This window comes from Octopus sinensis, linkage group LG14 (assembly GCF_006345805.1).
Source record: "Octopus sinensis linkage group LG14, ASM634580v1, whole genome shotgun sequence".
Classification (NCBI taxonomy): domain Eukaryota; kingdom Metazoa; phylum Mollusca; class Cephalopoda; order Octopoda; family Octopodidae; genus Octopus; species Octopus sinensis.
In genome coordinates, this window is record NC_043010.1 from 20,772,392 (window position 1) to 20,798,963 (window position 26,572).

At 38.7% G+C, this 26,572-nt stretch overlaps 1 protein-coding gene and 1 long non-coding RNA gene across 4 annotated transcripts in view; one reads left to right on the plus strand and one right to left on the minus strand.

The window, feature by feature from the left end:
- The first annotated feature begins 479 nt into the window (after positions 1 to 479).
- LOC115219011 (potassium voltage-gated channel protein Shaw-like) overlaps positions 480 to 26,572 on the plus strand; it is a 106,296-nt gene continuing 80,203 nt past the window's right edge. The window contains exons 1-2 of one of the 3 annotated variants that reach the window (XM_036508728.1): positions 480 to 506; positions 10,791 to 11,359. In XM_036508728.1, coding sequence (XP_036364621.1) covers positions 497 to 506; positions 10,791 to 11,359 — 579 coding nt within the window. In that variant the 5' untranslated portion in view covers positions 480 to 496. Of the gene's footprint in view, positions 507 to 5,017; positions 5,166 to 10,782; positions 11,360 to 26,572 lie in introns of those variants that run through there. The other 2 variants (XM_036508727.1, XM_036508726.1) reach the window with 2 other exon arrangements.
- On the minus strand, positions 6,492 to 18,708 carry LOC118765909. Its single transcript, XR_005001825.1, has 4 exons — positions 18,697 to 18,708; positions 16,131 to 16,139; positions 10,430 to 10,437; positions 6,492 to 6,643 (listed from the first exon to the last, which is right to left on the minus strand). It is a non-coding gene; the product is annotated as an uncharacterized LOC118765909 (long non-coding RNA).

Consider the following 26,572-nt stretch of genomic DNA (forward strand, 5'->3'; position numbering starts at 1 on the left):
GTTGATCCCCCGACTGCATTTGTCGCAAATACTCTTGTCTTTTCTTCTCCGCATAATTATTTTTATTTAGTATTTAAAAAAAAAAAATTTGAATGGATTAAATACAATGAAGTAAGAAGTTTGCTTCCCAACCACATGGTTCCGGGTTCAGTCTGACTGCGTGGCATCCTGGCCAAGTCTCTGTTGCAATATTCTTGGGCTGACCAAAGCTTTGTGAGTGGATTTCGTAGATGGCAACTGAAAGAGGCCCGTCACACACACACACGTGTGTGTGTGTGTGTGCGTGTATCTTTGTCTTTGTGCTTATTCCCAACCATCGCTTGACGACCGGTGTTGGTGTGTTTGCATTCCCATAACTTAGCCGTTCAGCAAAAGTGTCCGATAGAATAAATACCAGGCTTTAACGAAAAATAAGTACCGGCATCGATTTATTCGACTAAAAATTCTTCAAGGCAGTACCCCAGCATGGCCACAGTCAAATGATTGAAACAAATAAATGATAGAAGATAAAAGATTGATTTTCATAGGGATGGCGTCCCTGTGTAGCTTTCAGTAATTTTATTTTATAAAATGTGCTAATTATCACGTCTAATTATCTAATTATCAAATTATCATGTCTACATGTGCAATATTGTACACGCAATTAGGAATTTTCTCAACCCTACTTCTGCAAGTTCTGTGAAGTAAATGTTTCGTTGTGGTGGCTTAATAAAACCGGAACATGTATAACGTTATCTCCCTTACATGCTGGAAAAAATGAAAACAAAAGTAATCCCGAAGTAAAACCGTATTTTCCCCACCGCATAATTATTTCTGACTAACATTTTAATGCTATTTGTCCACTCTAGTTTAATTCTTTCTGTGTGGTTTTTTCTCGAATCCTCCATATTCATAAACCTATTTTCATAGTTAGGAAGTTTGCTGTTTTGTGAAAACCTCTGAATAGTATAATTTTGTTCGGTAGTTCTTTTTAACTTTTCTTCATCGTTTTTCAAGGTTTTCAGTTCTTTTCTTCCTTAGAAATTCGTAGAATCACTATAATAACTTTTATACAGGTTGCGGAAAAAAGCACCCCACCCTTGTTGTATATATTTCTTTACTACCCACAAGGGGCCAAACACAGAGGGGACAAACAAGAACACACAAAGGGATTAAGTCGACTACATCGACCCCAGTGTGTAACTGGTACTTAATTTACCAACTCCGAAAGGATGAAAGGCAAAGTCGACCTCGGCGGAATTTGAACTCGGAACGTAACGACAGACGAATTTCGCCCGGTGTGCTAACATTTCTACCAGCTCGCCGCCTTATTGTATAGACTGACAAACGTTTCAAATGGAAATGCATGATTGCAACAGCTCAAACCACAATGGTAGCTAAAAATAAGGAACAATAAAACATTAGCTTCATGAAAACACCATTTCTATCTACCTGACTTCACTGGCGCCACCCCAACAGCTGGATAAAATGTGGCGGTTTCTTCTGCTGCAGTTTGTACATACTACGGGAACTCCGTCGGTTACGACGGTGAGGGTTCCAGTTGATCCGATCAACGGAACAGCCTGTTCGTAAAATCAATATGCAAATGGCTAAGCACTCCACAGATACGTAAACCCGTAACATAGTTCTCAGGGATATTCAACGTGACCCAGAATGTGGCAAGGCCGGTCCACTTTATATTACTGGTACAACTCATCTTTGCCAGCTGCGTGGACTGGAGCAGAGTGAAATAAAGTGTCTCGCTGAAGGACGTATTGCGCCGCCAGGAATCGAACTCACGACCTTACAATCGTGTGTCGAATGCCCCTAAACACTAAGCCAGACGCCTTCACTGTATATAGATGTCCCATGTATATACCGATGTCCTATATCCTTATTGTATTTATGCTAACGCCAACTTAATTATTTCACTACAGTAATTTCACGCCATATCGCAGCTCACCTATCGCGCACGCAGTACATCGCGGATTTTTCTGGCTAATATATGTAAATTTATATCGTGGACTCCTCAGTATATCGCGGGTTTCTGCGGCCGATATGTATTTATGTCTTTTTAGATTTTAATTATTTCTGTGGGAGGTTTTGAAACGTAGCACCCGCGATAGTCGAGGGATTGCTGAATATGTTTCTAATTCTTCACTTTTGCAAATAAAAATAAAATTTATTCCAAACGAAAATATTTGGACGAACCATTTTTTCACCTGAAAGAAAACCGTTCAATAATCTTTTCTAATATCTTTTATATCTTTTGGATCTTTACTATATGGTTAAATATTTTATCGTTACTTAATTTGCCTTCATGGCGTGTGCCGAGCTTGTCATTGTGTGGTGTGTCATTGTGTAATGTGATGCGTCATCGTGTAGTGTGTCATTATGTGATCTATCATTATAGCGTGTCTCATGTCTCATGCAAAGCTGACATGTTATGCATCATGAAATACATTGCTATCGTGTTGTGTATCATTATGGGAAGTGTTATCGTTTTATGCGTCATAAACGCAGTAGAGGGGAAACCCACTTCGAAATAAATCTACAATGCAACTCCTGTGGTGGCGATATACACCACAATTCAAAGAAATAAGATCAACCAAAGTTCCGAGTTCAATCCTCACAAAAGGTAACATATCATAAACAATTGGGGGACACCTTGGAGACATGACCTTAATGGGTCCGGCTCCCTTAGATTAGCGGGAACTAACACTCCGTTCGCGCCGTAACTAGTTTCCACGTACTAATGTTATCTTAACTGTCATTAAATAGTGTGCCGTCACTTTGTGTGTCATTACAGTGTGCCATCACGTTGGGCGTCATTACAGTGTGCCATCACGTTGGGCGTCCTTCATCATGTTGCGCGTTGTTACATCATACGGTGCTTTTCAGATTCTTTCAATCGCCGTCCATTTCTTTTGATAACACTTTTTTCAACGCCCCATCACCTACGCTTTAAGAAAGTTTATTAAAAAAACTATCTAAAAAGAAAGTAATGTCGACTGAGATTTAAAGCACCAATACCCAAATCCTAGCTGTGCCAAATAGAGCTGTTTTTTGGAGCCTGCACTGCCCTCATGTCAATTCCAGTTTCTCCGACATATTTCTCGAACTGGTTGTCATTGCTCTGAGTGCCTCTAGAACTACTAATGTAACAATTACTCCCGTCATTGCTCATATTCCTGCAATTTCGTCTTTTCCAGCTCTTTGTCATCTACGCGTGCATCTCCAAGTATGGCGATATCTAGGCTCTTGGATGGTTGCGAGCTGGCAGAAACGTTAGCACGCCGGGCGAAATGCTTAGCAGTATTTCGTCTGCCGCTACGTTCTGAGTTCAAATTCCGATGAGGCCGACTTTAACTTTCATCCTTTCGGGGATCGATAAATTAAGTATCAGTTGCGTACTGGGGTCGATGTAATCGACTGGCCACTTCCCCCAAAATTTAGGGCCTTGTGCCTAGAGTAGATCAGAATATCTATGCTCTTTGTTTCCTTTTTTCCTTTATCTACCATGATATTAGCTGATCTCCGAGCTGATCTCAGTGACACCCTTTGGCTCATGTTTGTACCATATCCGTGCTGCGTCCATACCGTACTTTTCACCGAGTCTCCAGTAAACAGACTTAGCCACGTTATCGTGCCTCCTTTCTGTTGTGCTTTTTGAGCCAGCTTATTACACTCTCTCATAATATGTAAGAATGTTTCGTTCTGCATGCTCTCGTACAGTGCCCACGCATTGCTGACTTGTGGAGCTTTGTCGAACAGTTATTGTCACGTGTAGGACGGATACAGCTATCGTCTGAGTCCATTGTGAAGGTCGCCCCGCCTCCTTCCTTTGGCCGGGGAGGACAGGCAAGTTTTTCTCTGTCTGCTCGCTATGGCAAAAGAGGTTGTGTGATGGATGCGATTGAAAGGGTTGAAGACGCGTACCTTCCTCTTCGGCCAAGGCGTCATTGATTTTTTTTTCAGGTTCCACCTAAAAAGGAAAGTGAAGCTGGAAGGAGAGGTGCTGTCACCCAGTAAGTTGGCTGAATGGTGGGTGAATGCGGCAAGAATGGCCCGTGTGAATAGGCCTACTCTAAGTGTGCGCTTGTAGGCCAGATGGAATGAGGAGAAGAGGAATGCCTACCTGAGGTGTCTTTGATGTTAGGGGTCCAAAGTGTGTGAAGTTCCTTTGGTCACCTCTTGGTGGAACTCACCCCTATTGGGGAAGTATGTTTATGGTTTAATCTCCTTGCTAATTGCTGTGTTTTTTGCTGGTTACACGTTTAACCCCACTGTCCCTCGTCAGCATATCGTTCTTTATGCTGTGTGTTCGGCCCTGGTGGCCAATAAAAAGTATTGTTGTTGTTGCTGTTGTTATTGTTGTTGTTCTTCTTGTTCTTGTTCTTGTTCTTGTTCTTGTTCTTCTTCTTCTTCTTCTTCTTCTTCTTCTTCTTCTTCTTCTTCTTCTTCTTCTTCTTCTTCTTCTTCTTCTTCTTCTTCTTCTTCTTCTTCTTCATCTCATTATGGCCAAGGACTAAGAAAAATATATTTCTTGTATTTGTTTCAGTCTTTCCTTCCATACGTCCTACTCTTCAAGACCGACTGGTGTTTATGCAATACCTACAAGGAAAATACCAAAGCGACAACAACGTGTGACTATTGGCTGCAAAAAAATTACCTCACGTACGGAATATTGCAAAGAGAGTAACAAGTGATTTCTTCTGAATTACGGTTTGGTAACCGATATAGAAATCTTGACAGCAAATATGTAAAAACAGGAATGGTTACTATAAGGACAAGAACATCAACAAAAGCAGGAACAGCTACAACAAGATTAAGAACAAGAACAACAACAACAACAACAACAGCAATAAGACAACGCTGAAGCTGATAGCCGCGGTGACAAATCCAATATAATTCTTTACTGCCCACTAGGGGCTAAACATAGAGGGGACTAACAAGGACAGACAAAAGGATTTAAGTCGATTACATCGACCCCAATGCGAAACTGGTACTTTATTTATCGACCTCGAAAGGATTAAAGGCGAAGTCGACCTCGGCAGAATTTGAACTCAGGACATAAAAACAGACAAAATGCCGCTGGGCATTTCGCCCGGCGCGCTGTCATTTATGCCAGCGGCGCGCCGCCTTAGGGTGACAACTCCAATGACATCGATTTCGGAACAAACGAGGTAAGTATAATAATAATAATAATAATAATAATGATAATAATAATAATATAATAATAATAATAATAATACTAGTAATAATAATAATGATAATAATAATATAATAATAATAATAACAACAACAACAATAATAATAATAATAATAATAATAATAATAATAATAATAATAATAATAATAATAATAATAATACTCTCTATGTAACCTCAAGGTTTAAAACAACCATAATTTTCGGTTTAAAAAAAAAAAAAAAAAAAAAAACTTTTTTTTTTTAGACATTCATTAGTACAACATCCCCACCCCCCAAATATATGGCACACTAGGCATAACAACAACATGAACTTCCAACCCTGTTGTCTCTTGAGGTCTCTGGGTGAGACTTGGAGCCAACTTGTACAAATATAAAGCAAAAGTCAAACATAGAATAATAATAATAATAATAATAATAATTCAGGAGAGCATGTTATCACAAAGTAAGAGCAATACTCAAGACAGAGCTGAATGCGAGAAACAAGATCGAAGCGATCAATGCTTTAGCCGTACCTGTCGTGACATACAGTTAGTTACAATATCGTTAACTGGTCAATTACCGAAATATGTGATCTTGACAGAAAAGTACGAAAACTGTTGACAATGCATAGAATGCACCACCCTAAGGCAGATATAAAACGACTTGACCTGCCAAGAAAAGAGGGAGGCCGTGGACTTTTACAACTGGCAATAACAATGAAGATTGCCACAATTGGCCTAGACACCTACCTGAAAACCTCTGAGGACTGGATGTTAAAACTTGTCTCAAAACATGAAAACAAGTAAGCATCATACTCAGTAACAAAACAGGCAAAGGAATATCTAAGTGAATTCCAAATACAACAAATTCCAGAATTTGACGTACTGGAAACAAGCACAGAAAAAGCTAAGCGCATGAAAACCCGTGCTAAGACTGCTGCCTTAGATATTCTTACTGATAAATGACAAGAAAACCTCTCAATGGCAAATACCCAAAGAGAGCTAAGAATGCCAATGCTGACAAATCCCGTGCCCATCAATAGTTAGTGGCTTCTGGCTTAAAATCAGAAACAGAAGGGTTTATCATAGCAGTCCAAGATCAATGCCTATCTACAAGAAACTACCAGGCCAACATATTAAAGAACGGCAGCTGCCCAACATATGTATGTCAGCAACAAAATGAAGCCATTGATCATGTTGTCTCCATGTGCAGACTTCTTGCGCCTACAGGCATGATAGAGCAGCATAGTATATTCACTGGGTAATTTACAAAAACCTGGATCTACCCCATGATAAAAACTGGTGGGAATACAAACCACCTCCAGTGCTTGAAAATGATCACATCTCCCTCCACTGGAACTTCACAATTCAAACTGACAGAAAGATCGATGCGAATAGGCCAGACATCATATTGAAAGATTTCAGACAAAAATCATGTCACCTCATTGATTTGACTGTCCCAATCAATATAAAACTGAACAAGTATAAAGATCTTGAAATAGAAATCAGCAAAATGTGGAACCTGAAGACTAAGACAATACCTGTTGTTATAGGTACCCTGAGAATGATAGCAAAAGGAGCTGATTGCTGCCTATCTCAGATACAAGGAAACCCCAAAATGGCAGAAATTCAAAAGATAGTGCTCATGGGAACTTCTCATATCCTACGCAAAATACTTTCTATGTAATCTCAAGTTTTAAAACAAACATAATTTTCTTATGGTTTCTTAAACATTCTCTAGAACAACACTATGTAGAAAAACAAATATATGGCACCCTAGGCATAAAACCAACATGAACTTCCAACTTGTTGTCTCTTGACATAAAATAATAATAATAATATCGTTCACTAGATAACAATGGCACTCTTCTTTTAATTTTGACTCTATATCTTCAGGTGGAGTTACCTCAATCCTTTCTATATTAACCAAAATGAAGTAGATTGACATATTATTTTTTAAACCAGTTGAAGACACACAAAATGTCGAAATATCGTTCACAAGATAACAATGGCACTCTTCTTTTAATTTTGACTCTATATCTTCAGGTGGAGTTACCTCAATCCTTTCTATATTAACCAAAATGAAGTAGATTGACATATTATTTTTTAAACCAGTTGAAGACACACAAAATGTCGAAATATCGTTCACAAGATAACAATGGCACTCTTCTTTTAATAATAATAATAACAACAACATCAACAACAACAACAACAACAACAACAATAATAATGGCAATGTTTCTCTAAAAGAAACGGAGAAACTTTCAAAATACAAAGATCTGGAAATAGAGGTAACTCGAATGTGGAGTGTAATAACAGAAACAATTGCTATCATAGTGGACGCACTAGGTATGATAAAAAAAAAGCATTCAGACAAATACATAACAAAAATACAAGGACTTACAAGTATATATAAATAGCACCCATAGGCACCGCACACATTCAACGCAAAACACTTTCAATACAGTAAAAATAAGAGCCCTACACCAAACTACAGCACATGCCCAAGGCACATAGAGCTGCGCTCGGTAGTGAAGTGAAAGCACGTGATAAAAATAAGACTACTGAATAATGATAATAATAATAATAATAATAATAATAATAATAATAATAATAATAATAATAATAATAATAATAATAATAATAATAATAATAATAAATGCCCTGATGCAGTACCAGGCAGTGGCTCTCATGGCTTCTGATCTTAACTGATTGGAAGTGTTATCATGTACATTGTTTTGTCTTGGTATAAAAGATGGGCTACAGCAAATATTCTGCTCAATACCACAGATTTGCTTGTCAGTTGACCATATCCCTTAGTGGCTGACGATATGTGCATCTCTGATCACGAGCATAAGTAGTGGGAGAGCATCATAGCCATGTGTTGAGAGGGATTCTTTGAGGTTTGAATAATTCACCTCTGGAAACATGGGTGGTTTTTTCAACATCCTTAAACAACCCTTATTCAGGGACCTTTTGAGCGGGATGGGCTACTCAACCTGAAGAAAATTCTAACTGGGCCCCACCTGCAAGGTCATGTGCTGTTTATCTTGATATGAGATCATCATGTCGCTTACATATGTGCATGGTGTACCCTTATCAGACGGGTAGTCATGATGGGTATATTGGGCTTCGTATATTTTACCCCAGTGTCACTGCTCTCTCACTCAATAATAATAATAATAATAATAATAATAATGATAATAATAATAATAATAATAATAATAATAATGATAATAATAATAATAATAATAATAATAATAATAATAATAATAATAATAATAATAATAATAATAAAAAAAGCATTCAGACAAATACATAACAAAAATACAAGGACTTACAAGTATACCTGGAAATAGAGGTAACTAGAATGTGGAATCTGAAAACAGAAACAATTCCTATCATAGTAGGAGCATTAGGCATGATAAAAAAATATTCAGACAAATACATAACACAAACACCAGGACTTACAAACACATATAACATACAGAAAATTGCACTACTAGGCACTGCACACATCCTACGCAGAACACTTTCCATACAATAACCATCAGAGCATCACAACAAATCACAGCACATACCCAAGGCATACAGAGCTGTGCTCGGTAGTGAAGTGAAAGCACGCTATAAAAATAAAACTACTGAATAATAATAATAATAATAGGCACATAAACGTAATAACAATAATTACAGCAGCAACAACGAAGTAATAAAGCTCGTGTACTCCGCCTACTATCACTACCACCATCACCACCACACTTACCACAACAATCAACACTACCACCACCGCCACCATTGTCATCAGCTTCATCGTCATCGCCCCAGTCGTCGTTATCATTATCCGCATCAACATCATCGCATCACCAGCGTAACCACCATCGATCAACAACGCTTACCGTCGAGAAATCCAATCAATGTTTGTTATATTCAAGAAACACAGGAGCTGAATGCCTTCCCTTGTAAATTGTCCAGGCGGAATTGTAATTGCAAAGCCTGTTCACTTGTCTTGTACATTTCATGTTTCCCGTCCGTTCCACAACCATCAGAGCGACTTTACACAGGCGACTTGTAAGTCCCGCTTGTATGTAAACATACATACATACATACATACATACATACATACATACATACATACATACATACATATATGTATATATATATATATATATATATATATATATACACACACACATACATACATATATATATATATATATATATATATTAAATTAATATCCCATATTTTTCACCCTCATTTTGATTATATATATATATATATATATATATATATATATATATAATCAAAATGAGGGTGAAAAATATGGATATTAATTTAATAACATCAATTTTTACACCAGTGGTCTAGCATATAAAAAAATTGAGATTCAGTAAATAGTATATAATATATATATATATATACACGTACATGCTTATATATATATGTAAACATATACAAATATAGTTAAGGGTTTAATTTTGTGACAAACTGAAACAGTAAACACAAAAGTAAACGATTGATTGACAAATTAATTAATTAGTTAATTAAATGAGAGAGAAGGCCGACCATAGTTAAAACAACAGGTTTGTAAAAGAACGGGCGAAAAGAAAATCACACACACACACAACCCTCATCTAGGCTGCTCTGTAGTGAGTACTTTAGCCTCAATTCCTCTGACTACTACTACTACTACTACTACTACTACTATTACCACCACCACCATCACCACCACACCACCACCATCACTACTACTACTACTACTACAACTACGACTACTACTACTACTACTACTACTACTACTACTACTACTACTACTACTACTACTACTACACTACTACTACTACTACGACGACGACGACCACCACCACCACCACCACCATCACCACCACCACCACTACTACTACTACTACTACTACTACTACTACTACTACTACTACTACTACTACTACTACTGCTGCTGCTGCTGCTGCTGCTGCTGCTGCTGCTGTCACTTACATCCTACACAGGAATGCGGTGGGATTGGTTGGTCGCCTGGACAAACTACTTATAAAGAGCAAGTTGCGTATCACTTTAAAAACGTCTTCCCTCGACTGTTTGTAATAACCTATAAAAACTAACAACAAAGCAACAAAAACAAAAACACATGCCGATAAACACGTCTTCTTTTTTCTTCTTCTTCCGACATATACCTTGCTGATACTGTCATTAACAAGTTTATGTATACATATATATAGATATAAATATAAATATATTTATACATACATATCTATCTATCTATCTATCTATCTATCTATCTATCTATCTATCTATCTATCTATCTATCTATCTATCTATCTATCTATATATATATATATATATATATATATATATATATATATATATATATATATATATATGTCTATAAACTTATATATTTGTATCTATATATCTATATCTACATATATGTAATAATTACTTTGTATTAAGCTTAATTCGTTAGTATTTCTCCCAGTAACCAGTTTTAATATGTTATAAATATAATTATAATATTATTGTAAATATATTATAAGTATAGTTTTGTTACAATAGATATACTTTGAATATAATTATAAAAATTTGCTATTTTCTTCGTGAAGTGAAATAAAAATGCCGGCAACAAAAGGACTCAAAAGAACCGCACTTGCTGCTTTGATTCCTGGAACTAAGTTTGATCCCAAGACATTTGAAGTGTCTGCAGTTGCTGATCCAGATGCCCCGACTGTTGTCTTTAATGTACGTGGAACTATCTTCGAAACATATCGTTCAAATTTATACCGGAAAAATCTGAGCAATTTGTCCAACGAAGAGTTTCTCGGTCAATTCTACCGAGTGAGATCAAACGATTATTTCTTTGACCGCGATCCTTCACTTTTTTCATCAGTGTTGGAATATCAACGGACCGGTGTGTTACATATTCCAGTGAATGTGTGTGGTAAAGTGGCACGGCAGGAGCTGGAATTTTGGGGAATTGACGAAAGCTGTATCGAAAAATGCTGTTGGAGCACTTTTGATTCCTGGAATAGCACTTACGACGCATTAAAACAATTGGAAGAAGCCCAGAACAGAACATTTAACCAATATACAGAGTCAAAAATTGCTGGAATGAAATATGGAAAAATGAGAGCAGCGATTTGGAATTTTCTTTCTAACCCTAGATCGTCAAACGGTGCGAAAGTAAGTATTGTCTTGTTTTATATTCTTATCTCTTCATTTGTCGAAAAAGGATAATTTTGAAAACTACTTTATATACTTTTGACAGCATTTTATAATTTAATGATGTGTGTGTGTGTGAGTGTGTGTGTAGGGGGTTAAATAATTACCTTTTGCAAAATTCCGGTAAGATTCGTAATGGAGTACTGTCTATTCCTACATCTTAGACGGGTTTGTTGCAAGACAACAATCATGCTAGACCATTATCCAAAGAATGACATTTACCTCACTGACATAAAGTCGCTTACGAATAGTCTTCATCTTTGCCCCAACAGACACGCTGTGCCTTCTCTTAGGCTCGACTACTGCACTACTGTGGAGACGGCCATTATTGGTCGATCTCTACGAAACCTCTTTCATTACTCATCTCCCTTCTCCTCGTTATCAATATTATGTTTCCCGCCATAACTTATGGAAGAAGCACTTTTTTGTAGTCCATCATTCTCAGAACATCGGTTTTCTAGAATTCCTCCGTTTACTTGCAACTTTTCAATGGGATCGTTAACTTTTTTCTATTGCAACGGTCTCAGAGGGTCTGTGTGCAATTCTTGGGCGCACCCGATTCCTTCGAGCCAAGTCAATGAGACAAGATAAACCATTAAGCTATAATTGTAAACACGCATAATATACACCCACTGCATGCAACTATGCATACATATATACATGCATGCATATATTCACATACATACAAACATGTACATATATACATAGACGCATATATATACATACATGCACATATATACATGCATGCACATATATACATACATGAATATATATATATATATATATGTATATATACATACACGTACATATATACATACATGTACATATATACATGCACATATATACATACATATACATATATACATACATGCACATATACATATACATACATATATACATATACATACATATATACATATATATACATATATACATACAAGCATATATACATTTATACATGTACATATATACATATATTTATATACACGTGCATACATATAGACGCACAAACATTCATACGGAGTTATCTTGAGAAGAATTTGTATGGTAAGGTTTTCATGGAACGAAGACCATCATCAAATTCACACAAATGTACAATACGAATATTTCTAGAATGTAAACGCATACACACACGCGTTGATCCGTTAAGAAGAACGGAAGTTTTTATTCCTTAGCAAGTAATCTCCAATCAGAAGTGCACGCGCACGCTGACACGAAGTAAATCGATCAATGATCTGATTTATACAATAAGTACTCCGAATGTTCGATTAACTGAAATGTCCATTCCTCGAATTAGGTATAAATTGCTGGGTATCCCTAACGTGTACCTATTTCTTTACTACTCTCAAGGGGCTAAACACAGAAAGGACAAACAAGGACGGACAAACGGATTAAGTCAATTATATTGACCCCAGTGCGTAACTGGTACTTATTTAATCGATTCCGAAAGGATGAAAGGCAAAGTCGACCTCGGCGGAATTTGAACTCAGAACGTAACGGCAGACGGAATACCATTAAGCATTTCGCCCGGCGTGCTAACGTTTCTGCCAGCTCGCCGTGTCCCTAACGTGTACCCTTAATGTAATTTTCAGGCAGAATCCGAGTGGTAATAAGACTGGTCCTTTGAATTCGGGGTATAACAGGCATAACGGGGTACGTGGCATTCCGTCGGTTTCGACGATGAGCGTTCCAGTTGATTCGATCAACGGAATAGTCTGCTCATGAAATTAACGACCAAGTGGCTGAGTACTCCACAGAAACGTGTAACCTTAACGTAGTTCTCAGGAAGATTCAGCATGACATGGATGTGTCAAGGCTGGCTCTTTGAAATACAGGTACAACTTATATTTGCCAGCTGTGGGACTGGAGCAACGTGAAATAAAGTGTCTTGCTCAAGGACACAACGCATCGCTGGGAATCGAACTCACAACCTTACGACCGTGAGTCGAATGCCCTAACCACGAAGCTGCATGGTTTCACAACGGGGTATAGTCTTTAACGGTGTATTGTCCACTTTGAAGGACTTTCACTGTCTCTGTCCCTTAACACAATCTGGGATTAGACTGAGTGTGACAGCGTGTGACAAGACTAAGTCTTTGAACCATCGCTGCTGTCCATCCGATGAGCTTCAGTACAGTTTCCATCTTCCCTCAATCTCGATCTCGATGTTTGACTGGATCAGAAGCTTTGGTCGAAGCTATTCCTTTACTTAGTCTTTCTTCATTTGTTTGTTTGTTTCTTTCGTTCGTTCGTTCTTTCGTTCTTTCGTTCTTTCGTTCCCTCATTCACTCACAATAACCAGAAAACCGTCCTTAGGCGTCTGTTGCACGTCGACTTACTAACCTCCATTTTCCATTGTTGTTTACCTAAGAGAAAAATAAAAGTTTATTACTTTCCCGCCAACACTTTAAACAAGTATCAAGCGGTTTTTTTATGTCTCTCTCTCTCCCTCGCCCTCTATCTCATTCTCTCTGTCTGGCGCTGGAGTTGGAGCTGGGGGTGAGGATGGGGAACACACTGCACAGTGTTTTTGTTCGATTACATTAACGTTAGCCTTGTCACAGTCCAAATATGACATCGTTTGTTGTGCAACTTGTGTAACTTTGTTGTGCAACTTACAAATGTCAAGTTCACAGCAAGATCCACTTGGTTTGGCTATAAGCCAGCCTGAGCCAGATGTAAAGTAGCGCACGTGGGACGGGTAGCGTTTAATACAAAGAGGCCTTGACTCGAAATACATACAAACATATATATATCTTATCTTTTATCTGTTACTTGTTTCAGTCATTAGACTGCGGCTATGCTCGGGCACTGCCTTGAAGAATTCTTAGTCGAAGGGATCGACACCGGCATATATTTTATATAAGACTGGTACTTATTTTATCGGTCTCTTTTGGAGAACTACTAAGTTACGGGGACGCAAACACGCGACACCGGTTGTCAAGGATATAGTGGGAGGCACTCCATCGTAGTGTCACCTAGTGGGACTGAACCCAGAACCTTACAACACAACCACGTCTGTACGTATATATGAAAATATTAATTGCTTCATCCTGTGATTATTTTAGCAAGGCTGTACTCAATTGTTTTCGTACATTAATTAAGGACATATCTTAATTAATGACACAAATTAATTGATTGTCATAGCCAATTGCCATTCGAATTAGAAAATGGTAACGTGTAAGAATGAAATGGCAGAAGAGTGTTAGAAGAATTCTTGGTGCAAACGTATTTTTCTCATATTCACCCTCAGAAATAATGGTTCCTGATTTAGCTATAAGGTCAGCGATTTTGAGATGAGTGGTTATTCGACGCTGTCGATCTCACTACTTCACGAGAACTTTACTTTATCGACCCCGAAAGAATAAAAGGCAAAATTAAACTCGGCGCGATTTGAACTCAGAACATGAAAAACCGGAATAAAATGCAAAGCATTTTATCCGATGTTCTCACGATACTGCCGGTTCGCTGCTTCCACCATTTTGGAATAATGATTTTTCTATAATGCCATGAGCACTTAAAATCTTTGGCGGAGTCTTAGGGATGCAGCTGTGGCAGATGGGTATATATTGGGCTTATCTATTTAGAGGCAGCGGAACCTAATCTTACCATCTGAGGGGGACATGATCGATTTATTCCTGAGATGAAAGAAACAGACATGCAAAAAAAAAAAAAAAAAAAAAAGGAAAGAGTTAGAGAAGAATCGATTCAAGGACACGATATGTACTTTATTTACCAGCAGCAAGAGGTTGGAAAACAAAAATTTACCTTTATCGGATTCGCACTCAGAAAGTTGGAACGATTAACGCAAAGGAATATAGTTGGCGATCTCAAGACGCTGCCAATTGGCCGCCTTAATTCTTGCGCTCATAAATAGGTTATTGGAATTCTTGTTCCCTGGCCAAACTCATTAACTTTATTTAAGTTTTGCAATAGTATTTCAGTATACCTACCCCACCCAATTGCTTCCGTCTACATTGGGATGCTCAGATCTCCACTGCTTTGTCTTTTCCAAGAAAGAAATTCCAAGTACAAAACCACAGTGCCTTGTTAGTGCCTTGAGAAAGGAAAAGGCTGGAGGACACAACATCGACAGTAAATCAAGAGTGGAGTCCCTTAGGCAGTCCGGTGCCATATTTGACACCCCTTCGTCAACTCGAGAGTAGATGGAGCTCTCCAGCCCTGTAAAGAAGTTCACCTAGAAGAAGGCCACTCCTACGTAAAACCTACATCTTAATGGTCACCGCAACCGTCTTAGTCCATTAAGCCATTGCAGTCAGAACTCCAAGTCTAAAAAGTGGGGTCCGATTGCATGGATTGACTCTCTCTAAAGCTACAAAGCGGAGCAGGAAGAAAAACCTTGCAGTACAAAGGATCAGTTTCCACAGTAATTCGAGGGCGTGCTATCGTTCCTCATGATCTTCGGTCACGAAGAAACTGTCATTATTACAGATAACATAAAGCGGCGAGCAGGCAGAAACGTTAGCACGTCGGGCGAAATGCTTAGCGGGATTTCGTCTGTCGCTACGTTCTGAGTTCAAATTCCGCCGAGGTCAACTTTGCCTTTCATCCATTCGGGGTCGATAAATTAAGTACCAGTTACACACTGGGGTCGATGTAATCGACTTAGTCCATTTGTCTGTCCTTGCTTGTCCCCTCTGTGTTTAGCCCCTTGTGGGTAGTAAAGAAATAGATATTTCGTCTGCCGTTATGTTCCGAGTTTAAATTCCACCGAGGTCGACTTTGCCTTTCATCCTTTCGGGGTCGATTAAATAAGAATCAGTTACGCACTGGAGTCGTCTACGTAGTCGACTTAACCCCATCCTCCAAATCTGAGGCCTTGTGCATCCAGTAGAAAGAATCGTTAGCACGTCGGGCGAAATATTTAGCGGTATTTCCTCTGCCGCTGCGTTCTGTGTTCGAATTCTACCGAGGTCAACTTTGCCTTTCATCCTTTCGGGGTCGATAAATTAAATACCAGTGAAACACTGGGGTCGATTTAATCGACTAGTCCCTTCCCCCCAAATTTCAGGCTTTGTGCCCTTAGTAGAAAGGGTTACTACCGATAACGTAATACTAAGTAGTCAGCCTCAAATCAAAACGGAATTCTTAAACAAGTCATAAACAATTTATTGTGTACAAATCTCCATTTTAACTTTATGCTGTTAAAGCAACAACCACAACACTAATAATAACATAATTTAAATTTATATAGTCACCTTTTCAACGCTCGTCTACAATGACAAATCTATATTACTAAAAGAACATTGTGTTTATGCTTGGCACACTTGCACATTGACCTTCAACAATAGTATGATCATAATTCGCCATTGACAGTTTTTCTCAATGACCTGTGCGCGCGGGTTTGAATATGTGTGAGAGTATGCGTGTGTGTGTGTATGTTTGTGTGTGTGTGTGTGTGTGTGTGTGTATGTGTGTGAATAGGTGAATGTGGGAAGGCGGGTTGCTAAAACACCTCAAACAATACACTGCTACGGTGCGTTCTCCCGTCCGCCGCCCCCGATAGAGAAGCTTTAAAAACTTGTCTTGTTTAAAATGTTGCCTGGGAAGCAACAGAAACAAAATCAGAGATTTCAGAGTAAACATAAATAAATCAAAATCAAAATTAAAAACAAAAAAAAACCCAGCACCGACACCTAAGCAGTGTTTCTTCTTCTTCTTCTTCTTCTTCTTCTTCTTCTTCTTCTTCTTCTTCTTCTTCTTCTGATTATAGTGAATGAATGAAAGAAAAACAAGATAAAGAATAAAGAAAAGAAGGAATTAATAACTGAACGCATGAATGAATTGGTTGATACCTTTTACCAAAGCCGGAGCTCTATCCAAGTTTTGTGACTGGATTCGTATTGACGGAAATTGTAAAGAAGCCTGTCAAATGGACTGCATCCATAACTCAGAGACCAAGTCCTCTCTCACAGCGAGTTTGTCACAGTGACCCCGCATGGGGATTGTGATAATGGCCGTCTGAAATTTGAACTAGAAGCCAACCGGTTGATCAGTCAAGTAGTGCACGTGGCGTGGAAATTTTTGACACTTCACAATAGGTGGTATTGTTTTGAAGTGGAGGCGTAATGGCCCAGTGGTTAGGGCAGCGGACTCGCGGTCGTAGGATCGCGGTTTCGATTCCCAGACCGGCCGTTGTGAGTGTTTATTGAACGAAAACACCTAAAGCTCCACGAGGCTCCGGCAGAGGATGGTGGTGATCCCTGTTGTACTCTTTCACCACAACTTTCTCTCACTCTTACTGTTTCTGTTGTACCTGTATTTCAAAGGGCCGGCCTTGTCACTCTCTGTGTCACGCTGAATATCCCCTAGAACTACGTTAAGGGTACACGTGTCTGTGGAGTGCTCAGCCACTTACACGTTAATTTCACGAGCAGGCTGTTCCGTTGTTCGGATCAACCGGAACCCTCATCGTCGTAACCGACGGAGTGCTTCTAATAATTGTTTTGAAACACACTAAAAAAGCTAGCTCGCTGGCAGAGACGTTAACACGCCAGAAAAACGCTTAGCGACGCTTCATCCGTCTTTACATATGATTCTGGGGTCAATAAAGTAAAGATACAGTCAAGTATCGGAGTCAATGAACTCAACTTGCTTCCCCTCCTGGAAACTGCTGGCTTTGTGTCAAAGTTTGAAACTATAATCAAGAGACAAACGAAATGTGCGTATGTTGTACAGTAGTTTAAATGACTCTTCCACGATGTTAAAAAGAACGAAAGGTAAAGCTGACCTCAGCGGGCGGAATTTGAACTCAGAACGTAGCAGCAGACGAAATACCTATTTCTTTACTACCTACAAGGGGCTAAACACAGAGAGGATAAACAAGGACAGACAAACGGGTTAAGTCGATTATATCGACACCAGTGCGTAACTGGTACTTATTTAATCGACCCAATGAAAGGCAAAGTCGACCTCGGCGGAATTTGAACTCAGAACGTAACGGCAGACGAGATCCCGCTATGCATTTCGCTCGGCGTGCTAACGACTCTCCAGCTCACTGCTTTAATAATAATAATAATAATAATAATAATAATAATAATAATAATATTATTATTATTAACACACAAATGAAAGAGAAAATAAAAAAAGAATATTATAGACGAGTTAGATCAATACTAAAAACAGAGCTCAATGCTAAAAACAAGATAATAGGTATCAACACTTTAGCTGTCCCAGTTATAAGTTACAGCTACAATATCCTTAACTGGACACGAAATGAACTGTCCAAAATAGATAGGAAAACAAGAAAAATACTGACAGGATCTAGGATGCATCACCCAAAATCTGACATAGAAAGACTATATATACAACGTATAGAAGGTGGTAGAGGCCTTATACAGCTGGAAAACTACTATAAAATAACCACCATAGGACTGCAAAAATATCTACTTCAGAAGGAAGGAAAACTGATCCAGATAGCAGCAAAATACGAGCAAAACAAAAAACTGTTCTCAGTATTTAAGGAAGCTGACAAATACAAACAAGAAATCATACCACCTAATAAACACGAAGAAGAAGAAGAAGAAGATGATGAAGAAACAACAAAAGCTATAAAACAAATGAAATCCAAACTAAAAATAGAACAGCAACGAACCATGATAAAACGATGGCAAGAAAAGCCCCTTCATGGTAAATACTGCACTAAACTAAACGCAAAAGAAATAGACAAAGAAAAATCCCAGCAATGGTTGAGAAGCTCAGGACTCAAAGCAGAAACAGAGGGATTTTTAATTGCAGCACAAGACCAAAGCCTCCCCACCAGAAATTACCAAAAACATGTAATGAAAAGAAATATTACAAGTAACTGCAGAATATGTGGAGATGGGCAAGAAACAATAAATCATATTATCTCTAGCTGCCCAGTCCTGGCTAAGAAGGAATATATCCACAGACATGACAGAGTTGGAACCTACATACATTGGAAGCTATGCCAACATTATGGAATAACATCAGAAAAAAGATGGTATAGGCACACACCAGAAAAGGTCACAGAAAACGAGAAAGCAACCATACTCTGGGATATGCCGATACACACAGATAGAGAAATTAAGGCCAACAGACCAGATATAGTTGTCAGAGATCATGAAGAAAAAAAATGCTTTCTAATTGATGTATCAATACCGGCAGATGACAACGTGTCTCTAAAAGAAATGGAGAAACTCTCAAAATACAAAGACCTGGAAATAGAGGTAACTAGAATGTGGAATCTGAAAACAGAAACAATTCCTATCATAGTAGGTGCATTAGGCATGATAAAAAAATATTCAGACAAATACATAACAAAAACACCAGGACTTACAAACACATATAACATACAGAAAATTGCACTACTAGGCACTGCACACATCCTACGCAGAACACTTTCCATACAATAACCATCAGAGCATCACAACAAATCACAGCACATACCCAAGGCACACAGAGCTGCGCTCGGTAGTGAAGTGAAAGCACGCTATAAAAATAAAACTACTGAATAATGATAATAATAATAATAATTATAATGGTGATGATGATGATGATGATGATGATGACGATCGTAAGGGTTTAGGTCTGTATATTTCTCAACATACTCCCATGTGCACGATGAGATAAACTGTGATAATATTCGCACTACGATTGCGTTTGACCAGATTTGAGAAACAAAAGGCCAGAAATAAGTACCTGCTGTGTTACTGGTGTGAGCGAGGGTAGCGGCGCGACTCGTTGAAGACTGCGGTTATCAACTATTCAATGGGGAAGTAGGAAGTGGTTCGGTCTGAAATTCCAAAAGGAAAACATTTGAATATGCGTAGCAGGGTAAAATTTGTTCTTTTTCTATATTTAGTTTAAAGTACTACGGGTGGTAAAAAATCGAACTGCACTCAGTCGTAGACTGGATTATGGCCTTGTTTTCTAGGCCTCTCTTCCACCATCGGGGCCATCGAACGGTCTTCCTGTCGTAGTGGTTTAGCGCTCTCGTCTTAGCACAAGCAACACATCCTTCGTCTACGATGTATGCAAACTCCGTCTATAAGCCTCTTTTAAACAGTTCAAAAGCACCTTCTTTATTCTTGTATTCTCTACAACAACATATTTGTGCTATATCCAGTCGATGCTACTCTACATTTTACTGATGTAGGTTCCTGTAAATTCCAGCTTGATTAGTTTGATAATCCTGCCCCTAAAATCATCTGATCAGAAAAAGATACGTTCAGCTTCCAACATCCATGTCCTTGTATATTGTCTGTTATAAGTTGATTGCACAAGCCACGAAATTATGATCCGTGTAAGCTAGTGGCGGACTGGTCAGGTTGCCAGCTTGCCCGATGGCAAATGGACCCCTGTTTCATTAGAATCCATATATGGTGACCCATGTTAGTATTCCCTCAAGTTTGAGAATTTTTTTATTCACTCCTGGAAGAATGCACTAATTATTTCATCTGGCTGGGTTTGTAAACAGTTACTCCTTTACTCTTTTACTTGTTTCAGTCATTTGACTGTGGCCATGCTAGAGCACCGCCTTTTCGTTGAGCAAATAAACCCCAGGACTTATTCTTTCTAAGCCTAGTACTTCTTCTATCGGTCCCTTTCGCCGAACCGTTAGGTTACGGGGGCGTAAACACACCAACATCGGTTGTCAAGCGATGTTGTGGGGCCAAACCCAGACACACAAACATTCACACACACACACACACACACACACACACACACACACACACACACACACACACACACACACACACACACACACATACATATATACGACAAGCTTCTTTCAGTTTCCGCCTACCAAATCCACTCACAGGGCTTTGGTCGGCCCGAGGTTATAGTAGAAGACACTTGCCCGGAACAATGTGGTTGGTAAGTAAGCTACTTGCAGCCACTCCTACGCCTAGTTGAAAATAATACTTTAAAAAGATAAATAAATTATAGTATTGTAGTTGCCGTTGGGTCCCCTTGTAGTTGCGGGGGCCCTCTTATAGTTGCGGGTGGGCTCCCTTAGTCTCCTATTTTTAGACCCAGCCCTCCACTGCGTGTAGCCATGAAATAGTGGAAAATAACTTTATAACACAGGCAGAAGGCTATAAAGTTGTGGGTGGTAGCTTAGTAATTAAATCGAACAAGTACTTGACTGTTTTTTTTTTATCATAACTACAGTGGAATGACGAAAGGTCTGAGATGTTACAGGAAGAATGCCTTCATTCTTCTCGCTATTTCCAAATCATTTCGTAACCCAGTGATAGATTTGTCAGTATGATATGACTTGTCAAACCAGACATGGCTTTCACGTTAAAGATACAATTGTTTTCTAGAAATGTGCGCGCGCATGCATACAGGTATGCACACATAGACATACGCACACACATGCACACACATGGACACACACATGCCAATATTACATATCTATCTATCTACCTATCTATCTATCTATATATCTATCTATCTATCTATAACTACCTACATGTATATATGTGTGTGTGTGAATACACACACACATATATATATATACATATTCATATATATATATGTATATATATATACATATATATATGGTGGTTGCCCCCTCGTTATCAAGTATGGCCATTGCACGAAGCTTAATCAATGTTGTTATCGTGCAATGCCTGTGCAAGAAGATTTTTTAAAGTGAGGAAAGGGTGTGCACTGAGTCAATCCCACTCACTAAGCAACAGCAGCCATAATCCGAAAAGAAGAACAAGTCAACATCATCGGTAACCACTGAGCCGCACGTTTTATGTCGGAGTTATCCCAGTTACCTGAGTTACCTTCTTCTAGAAGGATGCCCTAACAAAGGCTAGGAGTCCTTCACTCCCAATGGTTTAACCGCGCGATCGGGTATTCAGTCCGATTATTTCTATGTCCCCGCGCATGATACAGTCTTTAGACATTTATTGGATGGCCGTTGACTCTCAAGAGTTCCTCCGCCCTTTGATGGGTTTTGTTTTTCATCTCGCTGGGTGTCCAAAAAACATCCTCCTCACCAAGCAAGTTTGGTGGGGTTGCCGGTTTAGTCGCCGACGGCCCGACCATGCAACAGGTTGTACTGGGTTACATGTTACCAGTAGCACTCGAAAGTGACCTGACACAAATATATATATATATATATACATATGTATATACATATATACATACATGCATATATATATATATACATACACACACTACACACACGCATATATGTATACATACACACATACACGTATATACTTTCATTTGAAAATGTATACTACAAAGCTTCCTGTTTATACCATCATGTATAAAATACACAGCTTTATTTTGAGATTGCTAATGTTAACAATACTCGCAAATGAAATACAGACTGGAGTTGTAGTGCTCCAAGTGAGCTATATTCCACTTAATAATCTCAATGGAGGCAATACAAGCAGGAACTAGAGGACCATAATTAATAAACACGTTCGAAAATCAAATGCATACATATATCTTCTATATTTATAAAACGGAAATAAAAATTCCAAATATATAAATATAAAGATACACGTAAAGTAGATAAATATTGATGTGATACATAAAACATAGTGAATTTACATTTAAAAGTTATAATATATTGGTGTAATAAAAATTTGAGATGATAAAGTATCAAAAGGACGTACAAAAATACCACGAAAGTAATTCAAAAATTTAAAAGTTTAAAAGTTCCATCTACGGACCGTTTCAGGGACGTGCCAAGTAATATGATATATTTCATATTTTTAAAACTGACACTCTCTTCATCATGTATATAGCAATAGCGCCAACAACAACAACAACAACAACAACAACAGCGCCAATAACGCCAACAACAACAACAACAATGTTTTTATTAGCCACAGGGTCTCAACAGGTACAATAGATTACAATAAACATCAAAGACACGAATTTTACAACACGTGAAGTGTTGGACAAAGTTATTATATAAAAAGCTTGATCAGAGAGGACAGTATTCAGTAGACAGATAATTAATTGAATATAAACAAGTATAAAATAATAAAAAAGGCAATAATTAAAACAAGATCTAATTTCAATTTATATACCATATAAAACAATTAAGGTTTCGCACGCAATAAAGCTCTGGCTAAATTGGGTCGAATTAATCCACAACACGCCCTTCAGCTATTCCTCTTACAGATCTCTGGGGGGTGGGAGGGGTACCCGAAGACACTTGCTGGAATACTTTGGCTAGGGCAATTTAGGAGTCTCATTCCGTTTTCTGGTTCTCTTTGTTTCACAACAATTTGTCTCATAACCGCAGCCGCAGCGCTTTACTAATCTCTTTCTGTCATTGGCTTACTCTTTGCTCTTTTTACTCTTTTACTTCTTTCAGTCATTTGACTGTGACTATACTGGAGCACCGCCTTTAGTCGAGCAAATCGACCCCAGGACTTATTCTTTGTAAACCTAGTACTTATTCTGTCGGTCTCTTTTGCCGAACCGCAAAGTTATGGGGACGTAAACGCACCAGCATCGGTTATCAAGCGATGTTGGGGGAACAAACACAGACACAAAAAACATATACACACGCATATATATATATATATATATATATATATATATATATATATATATATATATATATATATATATACAAATATACGACGGGCTTCTTTCAGTTTCCGTCTACCAAATCTGCTCACAAGGCTTTGGTCGGCTCGAGGTTATAGTAGAAGACACTTGCCCAAGGTGCTTCGCAGTGGGACTGAACCCGGAACCATGTGGTAGGTAAGCAAGCTACTTACCACGCAGCCACTCCTATTGTTTATAATTCGCATCTTTAAAAGACTCTTCGCAAAATATTTCATTAATAAACTCGTAAGACGCTTTAAAAAACGTTTTTCTCTTTCTTTCTCGCAATCCAGTTCTCTGCTGGGCAATTCGTGGCATTTTCCTGGGGAGGTGGTGTCTCTCCAAACAATTCAATGCTCTTTTTGAGTACATTATCTTTTTTTCCTTGAGATCATTTTGTTTTATCGATGGTTTATACATCTGGCCCTCCTATATCTATTCATACACCACACTGGAAGATAGGACGATGCTACCAATTGTTACGGCTGGGGACGGGGTACCCAACCGAGATTGTTGCCAAGATTGGACATGAGATCACCTAATGGTTCTCTGGCAAAAGCTGGCTGGTACTCCGTCGGTTACGACGACGAGTGTTCCAGTTGGCTGGATCAACGGAACAGCCTGCTCGAGAAATTAACATGCAAGTGGCTGAGTATTCCACAGACACAAGAATCCTTAAAGTATTTCTCGGGGAGTTTTAGCGTGATACACAGAATGTAACAAAGCTGGCCCCTTTGAATTACAGGTACAACTCATTTTTGCCCGCTGAGTGGAATGGAGCAACGCGAAACAAAGTGTCTTACTCAGGGACACAACGTGTCGCCGGGAATTGAATTCATGACCTTACGATCGAGAGCCGAATACCTATTTCTTTACTACCCACAAGGGGCTAAACACAGAGAGGAAAAACAAGGACAGACAAACGGATTAAGTCAATTATATCGACCCCAGTGTGTAACTGGTACTTATTTAATCGACCCCGAAAGGATGAAAGGCAAAGTCGACCTCGGCGGAATTTGAACTCGGAACGTAGCGGCAGACAAAATACCGCAAAGTATTTCGCCCGGCGTGCTAACGTTCCTGCCAGCTCGCCGCCTTTTTTTTTTTCAATGATCCTCCTTCCCACATACCTCGGAGCCGAATACCCTTACCACCAAGCTACGCACCTTTACTCTGCTAAAAGGGACAGTCTCTCCGCTGTTTTCCTCTCCTCAGCTTTACTAATCTTCTTAGTTCTTCAGGGCCGATGGCTCTCAAGTACTTTTTACTATCACTTATAATTAATCCTTTCTACCTATTCCATTAATCTCGTGTCCTTCGTTTTGGTGCTTCCAATTACGCCATACTCTGATTCGGCCTTGTGACTGTCAGGGTAAATAAGAATTTCAAATGCATCTTGCCTCCTTCGGACCAATTGCTATCGGTCTCCTCGATCAGGCCTTATACAGGGATGGGTGGGTAAACCACAGCAATAATAACTGCAACAACAACTAATTAATATTCGTAAAAACCGGAGATTCTTTGAGAGTCCAAGTTGAGATCTTGACGAGGCCAGTTTTGCCTCTCGTTTTTCTGGCACCCAACACCCCGATACCCCTCCAAACACCAAGTCAATCACTAGCTCGATTTAATCGATTGTCGGCAACCGTCTCCCAAATTTGCAGTCTTGAGTCTATGTCAGAGGTCAATGTAGAGAAATGTATAATGAATACTTTTGCCCGTAATTTGGTTCAAGAAGAACAACCAAAACAGGCAAACAAAACAAGCTCTTTATTTCATTTAATTTCTTCTCGTTTGTTGATAATTAAAAGAACTATTTGAGCTATCTTTAATCGAAATACACGGAAACTAAAAACGAAGTGAAATCTTTCTTTATTCAAAGCTTGTCCAAAATACCACACATGGGATCGAACTCAAGAACTAATTGCAAAGCGAACTTTATAAACACGTAAATTCTGCGTAGTTAGGTGTGAAGGACGGGCGTAGGATGAAGAATGAGGGCAGGGCGATGCGCATTAGGCTTAACTTCATTTTTTTTTTGTTTATACTTAAGTTAGGCAAAAGAAGAGAGTTAGAACGTAAGTCTTTTACAGATTCTTCCTATCTAATGGAATCGATTTAGTTCGCATTCAGTTTGGTCATTGATTGGTCGGGGTTTACTCCAGAACGTCACAGTTCTGAGGAGTAATACCTGTGCGCAGAGTTTTTACTGGAGCGCCCCTTACCTGTATAAATGTAGACAGACAAGATTTTTTGATAACATAATGCTGTGGACAATTTTCCGTTTTTGAAATTCACCGGAATCTCTTGAACACACAAGACGTCACATATTTGGGTTTAACGGATATCATTCGATATGACTGGCCGAGAAGAAAGGATTATGTTATGCAGCCAACTAATTCAGAAGAATAATTGTCGAGCTAGTAGTAGTAGCAGAAGTAGTAGTAGTAGTAGTGATAGTAGTAATAGTAGTAGTGGTAGTAATGGTGGTAGTAGTAGTAGTTAGAGAGGAGCCCAAGGATTAATCAACAGTTCTCGTACTCATAGTGGGAAGGTTTCTTCTTTAGGAATATGGTCTAGAATGTCATTCTACGA